General features: G+C 32.6%; 1 protein-coding gene across 1 annotated transcript in view; it reads left to right on the forward strand.

The window, feature by feature from the left end:
* Nucleotides 1-221: 221 nt before the first annotated feature.
* LOC124367845 overlaps nucleotides 222-12,183 on the forward strand; it is a 51,466-nt gene continuing 39,504 nt past the window's right edge. The window contains exons 1-3 of the mRNA XM_046825006.1: nucleotides 222-646; nucleotides 5,831-5,935; nucleotides 10,141-10,268. Coding sequence (XP_046680962.1) covers nucleotides 632-646; nucleotides 5,831-5,935; nucleotides 10,141-10,268 — 248 coding nt within the window. The 5' untranslated portion in view covers nucleotides 222-631. The remainder of the gene's footprint in view (nucleotides 647-5,830; nucleotides 5,936-10,140; nucleotides 10,269-12,183) is intronic.

The following is a 12,183-nucleotide window of genomic DNA, read 5'->3' on the forward strand; positions in this document are numbered from 1 at the left end:
ATTCACTTCTTACTAATCCTGAGCCTGTTCTGAAGAAATTAAATAAACGCAACGGTTCAGGCTAGAATTTCAGACGTTTCACATAAAAAAAACAAATAATTAACAAACAGTCTGTTCATTCTGTCGTCCGAAGTCTGTCGTTAGACAACCAGGAATGCTTGTAAACAATAATATTTGTTTATATCCGTCATCTGGATTTGAGTTTGGGATTTGATTTGCTATTTAGCCCATTTTATCTATGTATCGGAGTAATCGCGTAACGCGTACATCACGTTCAATTATACCTTAACTTCATAACGGCATAAGTTAACCTGATTATGTTTGTTATTATTTTAGATATTTGTATGTGAAGTACTTATTAATTTAGTGGGATGTATGACAATATATAAACCTGATTTTGTTTTAGTTTTGTTTCAAATTTTGTGGTTTATTGTTTTGATAACTTTAATTAATTTTGTGAATGTTTGTCTGAACAGTAAAGCTTCACTTCGCCTTTCAAGAAATGCATTATGTCAAATAGATAGGAAGATAGTATCATACGCCAGTGAGCTTCGTTAATTAATTTTAAAGGAATTTTGTTAAAAGTTAGCTTTATCAGCAATTTCCATTTGATTTAGATCTTCTAATACAAATGATGCCTCGAAAGGTAAGGTTATATTAAGGATCTATATATTTTCTAATAGACATAAAATATCGTCCACTTAGATATCTGAAACTTTCACCTACTTAATCCTAGGTTTTAAATGGAAATTAGATTACAAATTTTAATATTTATTTACTGACAGTCAAAGATTGTAATAAGCAGCTACAACCACAATCAAATAATCAATATTCATAATTATCTAAACTAGCGAAAACAAAATTTTGAACCATATTGTTTTATAGGTAATCTAGGCCCTATTTCAAATTATAGTAAACTTATAGCTCAACTGTTTTAATAACTAAAAAGGTAATAATTTAATGGTGAATAAAAATCCAGCTCATTTTATAAATATAAAATGTAACAAACAAAACGGTGTACCATTTAGTTACTTTTTACTATTTTGAAGGATAAACGTGACATAAGTACCATATTTATATTGCCATTGTGTTTGCGGCCTTTAATTACCTAACTAACATAAACATGATTTTAGTTTATTTTAATTAATTTGGAACAATATTGGCTGCAATATGATAAACGGCCACTGCGATAATTGAATTATCAATATTTCTGATTATCTAAACTAATGAACAATAACAAACCTAATTATGTTATAGGTATTTCATACTATGGTATAGCCTAGTTCAGGTTTGCAGTTTAATAAGCCCCTACCATGACAATTGAATCATCGATATTCATGTTTATCTAAAGCTACTAAAACTAAAATGTCTGACCGAATTATGTTATAAGTTAGGAATTTCAATTTACAGCATAGTTCGGCTGTTTTTATGTCTTAAAAATTAGTTTAATGGTGAATAAAAAAATCTAGGCTATAGGCTACATATTTATAAAGTGTATGTAAGAAACAAAACAGTGTGACACTTAGTTACTTTTAAATAAAAGTGTCTCAAACTACACAAATAACACATGTGCATTGCCATTGTACTTGTGGCCATTACTCAAATGCCATACACATGATTTTACCTTGTTTGAATTAATTTGAAACAATAATGTCAAACCAAATTACTTTATAGGCTTTTCAGATTGTATTTGTAGTGAATCTATAATTTATGTATAAAAGAAATAGGTTATAGGCTAGATACCCATTTAAGATTATGGAAAATATAAAAATACTTTTGTTACATTTTTATAAGCATTTAAAATTTTGGGTTGGGTACGATAAGCGGACCCGGTTTTTTTTTATATCGAAATTGGCAACCGATATTACTTAATCATAACCATCGATATAATCAATCGATACTAATTAATTATTTTGAACAATTAACTTAAATAATCTATATCAACAGCTGTAAACACTTTCAAAGTAATACACATAAGGTAATATTTCAATTCTACGTAAGTAACATTTGGTTATAGAAATGGCAGTCAATTTTAGAAAACTACAAGACATTGCTTTGAAAGATGATAAGATATGTTTTTCGTGGCTTCAACATGTAGGACTCGTACCGAAAACCCATTATGTGAAATTTGTGGGAAAGAAACAAATGTAACTGTGAGAGGGGCAAATATCTTCAAAAAAATAGTCGTTTTCAGTTTTCCTAATTTCGGTTATAATAATTTGTTTAATCACTGTTTATATTAAATTCACATTTAAATTTAAAACATATGTTGGTTATTGCGGACTACAGATACTTCTATATCGATTGATAGTCTGGGATTGGGATGCGAATATTAGGTATCGATCATTACATTCTTCGATATAAAAAACCGGGTCCGCTTATCGTACCCTACCCAAAATTTTTTTATTAAAAACCTCAGTACAAAATGATACCCAATCGGAAATGATAGGCTATATCTGCACATACTGATACCATTAAAACCAAATTCATTTATTAATAAGTTATAGTCGTTTGGTTCAAACTAAAATAGTAAGTTACATGATTGTAAATATATTCACTAAACCAAGTTTAGAGTGTTCAAAAAAAGTCTTCTACATGTGTGTTTTTGTAACTTTGTGTTTCTTTAGAATTTTCTTGCAACAAAACACTGTTTGATTTCCACCTTTAATTCTAGTTTTCATCTCCTCATCACAAACTGGATACTTTGAATTCAAAGGAACGTGATCATTATCTTGTAACCATTTGAAACATTGTTCAATGTTGAAAAATACGTTTTGATACAAACAGTGCCTTGCATATTCATCACCATTGTTCTTGCCAATGTCATTACTCACTATACAATTGATTTTACTTAGTTTGAATTAACTTAATTTTAAACAATATTGTTATTCTGTGAAATAAAAGCAGCTGGCTATTATTAATTATAAATAGGCTATCAAATGTGTTTATATTTGACACTTTAGATATTTCTAATTGATAGTTGATTCGATTGTTGTGGTGGGCTGCTTTTTATACTGCAGCCTATTTCAGCCATGGTTTTTATATCTAATAATCAATAATTTAATGATTAGTTGAAAACTATTTATATGTGTATTTATTAAATGGTACAAACAAAACAATGTAAAGCTTACTCCTTACTGTTTTGAAGTATGAGCATGTCTGACGGCTTGTAACTCAAAGAACAAAATTTCATTGTCATTGTTGTTGCGTCCATTACTCAAATACTACACAAATGTTTTTAGATTGTTTGAAATAATTTTAAACATTACTGTTGTAATATATTCAAAACAGCTAGCTATAATTAATAGTAACCAACTGTAATAAGAATGGTTTGTACTCGTTAGTTTAGATATTTCTAATCAATAAATTGGTTTGCCGATTCGATTGTTTTGGTGGTCGCTAATAATTATACAGCCATATAAACAATATGCGATGTGTCATTTACCTGATTCAATCCACAGTGTCTGATAGTAACATTGTAGGCTAATTATATATATATCTGATAAGTCATGGATACTTGGATACTAATAAGGTAAATTGTTATGTAATAAAACTTTTTTTATATGCAGGAAAAAGCTTCATTGATAAAGCCTAGGAGAGATTAAATAATGTAGTAAAGCCTGTTGAAGTTAAGTTTATATTGGGAAACTGGGATGTTTGGTTGGGGGCCAAGTTAACAATATCATTGCCATTATCCTCTACTGGTAAATATTGAGAAAATTCATGACCGAAATCTATTTAAAAGTACCATAAATAGAAATAAGTTAGTGGTGTTGGGTTTTGTGTTCATTGTGTTCAAGAGTTTTATTAAACTTACTTTGCCAATTATCAATTGTTTTTGACTGTTAATGCTTGACAAATTTCGTACATATTGAATGTCAAATATAAAATGTTGTAATGACAAATAAAAGAATCCAACTTTGAATCTGTCATGATCTTTAGAATATAAGTTAAGTGGCCTTTTGGCACAACGATTGGTCAAGGGTTATTCTGCTATATTTTAAATAGATAAATCATAGTCAAGGAGCTTTTTTGGCTAAGTAGTTAGCAAATATTTTTTAGCATGTAATAATTAATAGGTTATTTTTATAGTTTTAGAAGATCTATCGTTTATTTAATGGAAATAATTGGTTTTGTTGATCATCTTAGAAGCCGTTAGAAGAAGCCATAATGCTATTTTGTCTCCACAGTAAACAGAGTTAGTAGAAGGGTTAATTCCAGGAATAGTAAGGAAAAAAGTTGTGAAAGTCTAGGTGGAAGAACAGTTGTGAAAATCTGGGTGATGGAACAGTTGTGAAAATATGGCTTGTGGAACAGTCGTGGAAAACTGTGGTGAGGCAGTGGTGGATAAATAATCAAGGTTATAAAGATGTGGCATTTGAGTTGGTGGATATAAGTAAAAACTGATGTTAGATCAGTTTAGAGTCCAAAATAAAAGTATAAAGGAACGTTTCTGGTGTTATGTTTGGGAAAATGATGCAATAGTAAAAGACTCAAAGTTCATCAAAAAGGTCAACCCTCTTAGGAAACTTCATTGCCCAATTATGGATTCCTGGTAGTGCCATGATACTGGTAGGTTGTAACATAAGCAGCCATGGATCTGGTTCCTATTACAGGAATGTAAAAATGATGACGTCAAGTATCCCTGGATTTTGATCTCTCCAGTGGTCAGCTTTTAAGAGGATTAAGATCAGCAACCATGCTGTGTTGTTGGCAACGTAAGAGTTTTAATTTGTCTGGTGCCTTAAAATGATAAGTTTCAATAATTTTGTATTGTTTGGTTTGGTAATACGACTAGGTTTGGTATGTGTCTGACAGTACGTTTAAGTGTTTCAAGCTTAATCTAGTGCGGCTGATAGCAATCCCTGTCTTAGAGGAAATTACTACATTGATTTTACAAAAAACTAAATTGTTGTCTTATGTGCTGTCTTATTCTTTTTTTTTTTTTTTGTTAGGACAAGAAGCTTATAAATTGCACTTAGTCCTGTAAGAACCTTTGCGCTGCTTCCAGAGTGATAGGATATTCAGGATGGGTAAGGTTATGGAGTAGGGGCCGCCTCCTATCGAGATCCATGAGGAAGAATTAGGGCACTACATCTCAAAGTCATCCTGGAAGAAGGGGAGGCCAGCTCTGAACGAGCCTCTACAGTCAAAGTAGGCAGGGGGTGGCACACCCTTGTTGAGGTTAACAAGAACCTATGAGGTAAGGGAACAAACCCCACCAACTCCAACAGTCATCTTCCACAGTAGATTAGACCTATCGAATTGCCCATGAACCCCAGAATCTCAACATTTGCGGTTAGTGATGTGCCGCTACTGGACATCCATAAGGTGGCCCAGATTGAAGTGGCACATCGGTTTTTGCTGTGCCCAGTGGTGGGTTCAACTGGTAGGTATAAACCAGCCAGAAGTGATCCCTACTGGGTAGTGCTGACTCTTGCTTTCCAGACAAATAGCTCTACAAACAGCATCATAAAACTTTCGATTCTCAAGGAATTCCAAAAATTCATCCCTTCTGTGGTGACTTTGTAATTTTGTTAGATTTATTTTTTATCATACCAAAAAAACATGTTGCATTCATACTAGCTATCCTTATGAGAGACATATGTTACAAACAATAGCAAAATAATTGTTATGGTCTGTATTTATACATAGGACGATAGACTTGGACTAAACTTCTTGCTTCTTTAATTTTTTCTTCACTAGTTGTCATGGCAACAGTGTTGGGTCTGCTTTATGTTGTTGTAAACATTTTTTGATATGGCCTGATATCTTTTGGTATGGAGTTTGAAATCTGCAAACAAATAATATCACTCTGTGTTATTTTCAGAAAAGCGTTTCGATGAACCGCCACCAGGAAAGTGGATCCGTTTTGATATCAACTTTGTTGAAAAACTTGAAAATCAATTTGTTGTCTAGGAGTGTTAATAAGCAGGTAAGTCTACTTTCACATAGTAAATGTAGGACTATTATGTAATTAAAATACATTAGTAAAAATGTGATTTATATTAAACATCCTTCAGGATGATAACTGTGGTATAATTGTTTTAAATCAATACATAAGTAGAATTGAATTACAATAAATAAGCAGTAAAATGTTTTTGAGTTAGTGACAGCTGTTTATTCAATGTAATCAATAAAATAATTATTTTTGAAAACTATATTATTGATTTTTGGTAAAAAAAGGGTGAATTTATTCTATTGTATTTTTAAGCTAATATTTGGATATACACAGTACATACGTTTTTCTTTTGAGAAAAACATTATGTGCTGTTAGAAAAAAATGTGAATGAAATATAAAAAATAACATATAAAAATAATGTATAAAAATAAATAATGTTTAAACTGTTAGAAGTTGCAAATGTTGTTATTAATTTAGAGCAGTGGTTCTCAACCTTTTCAACGCTGCGACCCCCTTTTTAGGTTGAAAATTTTGGCGACCCTCTTTTTGTAACATCGTAAAGTAAGCCTTTGTATGCAAAAAGACAGCAATAATTAGTTTTAAAAAACATAAAAAAACACTATTCAAAACTATATAAAAACGTTAGTGAGCACTAATTTCTTAATAATTAATAAACTATCCGGTAATAAATGTAACGAAAGTAATTTTAATCATTTCAATTTTCAATTCTTCAATATCAAAGCAGGCAAAGACTATGCGCAGTGTATTTACAGAATTGACGCATGGTGTATTTAAAGCCGCAGAGACAGCCTGACATGGAGCTGCGCGCGCAGCCATCGCACGGCGCAATTCGTCCTCCGACAAGCACTGTGCTAAAGTGAGTGTGCCAGTCGACTGCCTGACGTCTTGAGAAATAGTGCATACTTTGATCTTCAAATTGAACACTCAAGTTTTAGTATTAATAATGGATAAGTTTTTAAAAAGAGAAGCTTCATGTAGCAAAAGTAGTTCCGAAGTCTCAAAACCAAATTGCCGAAAGTATGATAATGCATATCTACAGTTTGGTTTTACTGAACTTGAAAACAAACCTCAGTGTGTTATTTGTAGTGAAGTTTTATCAGTTGAAAGCATGAAACCTTCAAAAATGAAGCGTCATCTTGAAACTAAGCATTCTGCGCTGAAAAACAAACCAGTCGAGTTTTTCCAGAGAAAACTGCTGTCCCTTCGCAGTCAACAGGTAAATATTAAAAGTCATACTGATGTTAGCAAAAATGCCCTCAAAGCTTCGTACGAGGTAGCGCTAAAGATTGCTAAAGTGGGGAAGCCACATACCATTGCTGAGGAATTAATTCTTCCTGCCGCAATCGATATGGTTTCAAATATGATTAATCCTCAAGAAGCTGACAAGCTAAAAAAAATCCCACTATTAAATGACACTGTGTCACGACAAATATCAGACATGGTGAAAGATGTTCAGAACCAGCTAAAGATGCAAATAAAAGAAAGCACGTTTTTTTCGATTCAATGCGACGAATCAACTGACATTGCTAACTGTGCTCAGTTTTTGTGTTTTATTAGGTATGATTGCGGTCACTCTATTAAGGAAAATGTATTATTTTGCAAATCTTTGCCAGACCATGCCACAGGTGAAAGTCTTTTTTAAAGTGTTCATTGAGGCAACTGAACCATTTGAAATTGATTGGAACAAATGTGTTTCAATTTGTAGTGATGGTGCAAGAGCCCTTTCGGGTAAAAACAGCGGATTGATTGCCAGGTTGAAAACGTTAATGCCAAATGCAAACTGGGTGCATTGTTTTTTACATAGACAAGCTTTGGCAGCTAAAGGAATGCCGGATGACTTGCGTCAAGTTTTGGCTGAGGCTATCAAAGTTAACTATGTCAAGAGTCGACCATTGCAGAGTAAATTACTTGAAAACTTGTGTGAAGAGGTAGGAGCCCTGCACAAACATTTCCTATTCCACACCGAAGTGAGATGGCTGTCCCGGGGTAAGGTGTTGAGTAGGCTGTTTTCATTGAGATCAGAAATGTTGCTTTTTTTTAATGGACAGTAAACATGAACTTTCCCATTTTTTCAGCGATGAAAAATGGTTAATAAAGCTTGCTTACTTAGCTGATATTTTTTCTCATCTCAACATTTTGAACTCATCCCTACAAGGACCAGAAACAACTATTTTGTATGCTCAAGACCGAGTAAATGCATTTGTAAGAAAACTTACTCTTTGGAATACAAGAATAAAAGATGAAGACTTTGAAAATTTCCAACTTACACAAGAATTCAAGGAGTATGTCTCAAGTATTGGTGACACATCCATTGACACATCATCTCTCTCATTACTCATATCATCACACCTTGAAGCATTGATAAAGCAGTTGAATGATTATATTCCTGTTAAAGATACAAGTGGATCTGTGTGGATAACAAAACCATTTTCCGAAAAAGCTGTTCAAAAAGCTGAATTGAATGCTGGCCTCCACGATGAACTGATAGATATATCAAGTGATCAGTCATTGAAACTAACTTTTGACGATGTTTGTCCCGACAAGTTTTGGCTAAGTATAAAGAAGGAACACCCAGAATTGACCAAAGTAGCATTGCAGATTTTGATACCTTTTTCTACTTCTTACAATTGTGAAAAAGGATTTTCCACAATGGTGAATTTAAAAACCAAATCAAGAAATCGTTTGGCACTGGAAAATGATATTATTTTGTGTTTGACAAAACTTAACCCAGACATTCTACAGTTAGTTAATTCAAAGCAAGCTCAAGTTTCTCATTAAGTCATTCTGCTGGACTTTTAAAAAAATGTATTTTTTGCAATGTATTTTGTGTAGTGTGCCTTTTTTAGAATAAACAAATTTTGTCTCACAACAATAAGGCCTACGTTACGATACAAGTGGCGCGGCAGGCACCATCATTTTTAGCAGCGATGTTGAGTTATTTAGAGCTCCATTTGTTCCTTTTTGTTAATTATAGTTGTATTTTAAAATAGTATTGATTAATTGTAAATTGATTAAATATACTTATTGTATTTAACAAGCGGACTCAACTCAGTTTCTAAATAAGTACATGGTCGCTTCATTTGATATTCGCCGCTCATATGGTATATATGGCCTGAGTTTTTTAGTTTTTTTCATTTATCACCTCTCTCGCGACCCCCCCAGACCCGTCCCGCGACCGGTTGAGAACCCCTGATTTAGAGCATTTAAATCCCTGAATCTGCTCTAGGAAGAAAGTCTTCAATGGATATTCCAGTGTATATTTTCTTCAATAGTTAATCCTAGAAAGTTGAGTAAGCAGCTGATTGCCTTTTATTTGTAATGTAGGCTGAACCATTAAATAGTTGTTTGTTAATTTGTGATTTAAAAATTTCCTTAAGCAGTGTTTTGAAACAGTTTGTTTTCTCACCTTTTCTGAAAAATACTTTTTCACTAAAAAAGATAAATTAATGATGGATGATACACTCATTCCAGCATAACTAACATCCAGCTAAGTTTGCTTGGTAAAATAAGACTTTTTTACCTTTATTTGTTACACTTCATCCCCTGCAGAAGCAGGCATTTTTATGTACTTGCAGTCTGCTTATAAACATAGATTTCCTGATTACTCCATACAAGATAAATATTTTAAAGCATAACAATTAAACAAAGGCTCCAATGTAGAACCTTGGAAAAAGTCATACTTCATTTTAGAAATCAAAATATTATAACATGGTTTGTATGTTAAATACTTTTGGTATAAAAGAAATATTTTATTTAAGATTTTGTTTTTTTATTTAAATAAGAGTTGAACCTTTCTACTTTTTCCTTGAGACTGAAGGCTTTTTAGTTTATACATCAACACTACTGAGAAATTGAATAAAATCTTTTACTTAGGTCCATGAAAATTTATACTTTAAGTTTGAATAGACGTTTGAAATTTGTATTCGTGTTCATAAATTCTTGTTGCATTTAGGGCTCAATTATTGCTATAACTTATGATAATTTATATGCACTTCTTGACCGCGAGTGAGCTATGCATGCACTAGCAGGTTGAAGGTCTTGAACAAATCATCGCAGATCATCTATTCAAGTAATCTATCCGAGGAGTTTGAAACACAGTTAAACAAAATCAACTGCTTCCCTTGATACATAACCTATCCTGGTGCCAAACAGCTTAAATTATTAAATTTGCAATCACTTTTATTTTGATCCTGTGTTTAAAATTTTCTTTCTTTTAGGTCTATGCAATCAGGAAAATCTTAGAAGTCATGGACCAAGACAATGGAATAATTGATGATTTTCTAGACTTTGATATACCTGGCCTACTTTGTGACGTGATGAACAACCATAACCCTCCACTGATAGGGTGAGTTGAAATTTTGTTTTGCCATTCTACGTTTTTAATTCCTGGTGGATTCATCTTCACTTCTTCAAATAACATGCATCTTTTTAAATATTATTACAAATTTTTTCCATTAAATTGACACTGAATATATTGTAAAAGATCTTGTTCAAGAAATGTTAGTTGTAGAGAAACAAGCTCTTTTACAATAATAGGAACGTTTTCTCTTTATATGAATCTTACTTAAGAAACATGAACTGGTGTTGAATGCTTATGAAACAGTATTTGGTTATTCTTGAAAAATACTAAACTGGGTAAATTTGATTATTCCTCATATGCATAAGCATATACATGACCATGGCCATGAGGAGTGTTGTGTTTTACACTTCTTAGATGATAAAAATAAATAAAATGTCATGCAGATAAAAATATTTAAAACAAGGCAAGTTTGACAACAGTCCCGATGAAGAATATATAAATATATACATACATACTTAGATTGAGAAACATGTGGCTTAGTGGGAAAATCTACTTTATAATTCTGGTATAAGGGAGAATCCTTATTAAGTTCATAAAACATTCCAAAATAATTGTTTATCTCATTATAGAAGTCTTGTACTTCGGACTGTATTCTGGGAAAGAAAGGACTCGTTGAGGCTTGTTAGTGTTCATTTCTCTGTTTTTCCAAAAGCATCTGATATGCCATATCATAATATCAAGGAAGACACCACCAGTTTTTTGAGTACCTTATGTGAAAACATTGCCAGCTTTGTTTGTTAAGGTTAGTTTTATAACAGTGTTTAAATAGTATTAACAATGCATTAGATGTTTTAAGATCGACACTGCTGTAATATGGAGTGAAATTTAGATATTAACTTTTTATTTGCTATCTGCATTATACTGCTGAGCAAGCACTTTATACCGTACTTAATATTTTATAAAATTTAAATGTAAATAATGTTTCAGTTAATTTGTCGAGCTTTACCTGAAAGTGTCAACAGCTGTTTAGTATCAGTTAAATTTGGATTATGAAACTTTAATAACATTTTTTTGTGAATTCCAAAATATTCTAAGTAACTTTTTAAATATTTCTCTTCATAGGTGGGACCTTAATCGGATTTCAATGAATATTTTACAAAAAGAACTAGCCAAATTGGTCCAGCCGCTCTCAAGATTAATCTTAGCATTTAGCAAATTTGAGATTAATTCGTAAATAAGATTAATGGTTTTCTAATAGAAGATTACAAATCAACTGGATTGAAAAGATTTGGTAACCACTACGTGTGGTAATTCCTGCAACTATTTGAATTGAGAGATGCTCAAGAAACTGGAGCTGAATAACTATTGAAATTTGATGCAGTGCTTGCCAAGTTACCATAATGATTATGTGATGTAATAGTTGGAACAGAAGTGATATTGCTTCCCCTCCATATTTGCAAACTAATATTTTTCACTTAGAACAAGAAGCTGAGAAACCTCTCATTGTGCTTAGTCCTAACAGGGTATTGTTTACTTCTGCGTCTGGAGTGACAGTATATTCAGGATTTGTAAGGTTGGGGGAAGTGGCTATCTCTTGTCAAAATTCAAGGCTATTCTTAGTCATGTCACCTTGATAAAGGATAAGGCCAGGTCTGTTCCAGTCTCTTCAGAACAGCACTCCCTCTTGTCCAGAATAGCAACAGTCTTTAACACTGTGAGGGGCTCCATCTACTCCAACAATCATGCTCAATAGCTAGACGTATCAATCCAACCTTCGACCCCAATATCGTGACATTTGCGGTTAGTAATGTGCCGCTCTTGAACATCTATAGGGATGCCCAGATACATCGGGTTCAACTGTACCCAGTTTAGGTTCAACTGAAAGTCAAACCATGCAGAGATGAACCCTCCTGAAGTGTACTAATTCATGACCGACTATCATAGTTGATTATAATTTTAA

This window comes from Homalodisca vitripennis, chromosome 8, assembly GCF_021130785.1.
Source record: "Homalodisca vitripennis isolate AUS2020 chromosome 8, UT_GWSS_2.1, whole genome shotgun sequence".
Lineage (NCBI taxonomy): Eukaryota > Metazoa > Arthropoda > Insecta > Hemiptera > Cicadellidae > Homalodisca > Homalodisca vitripennis.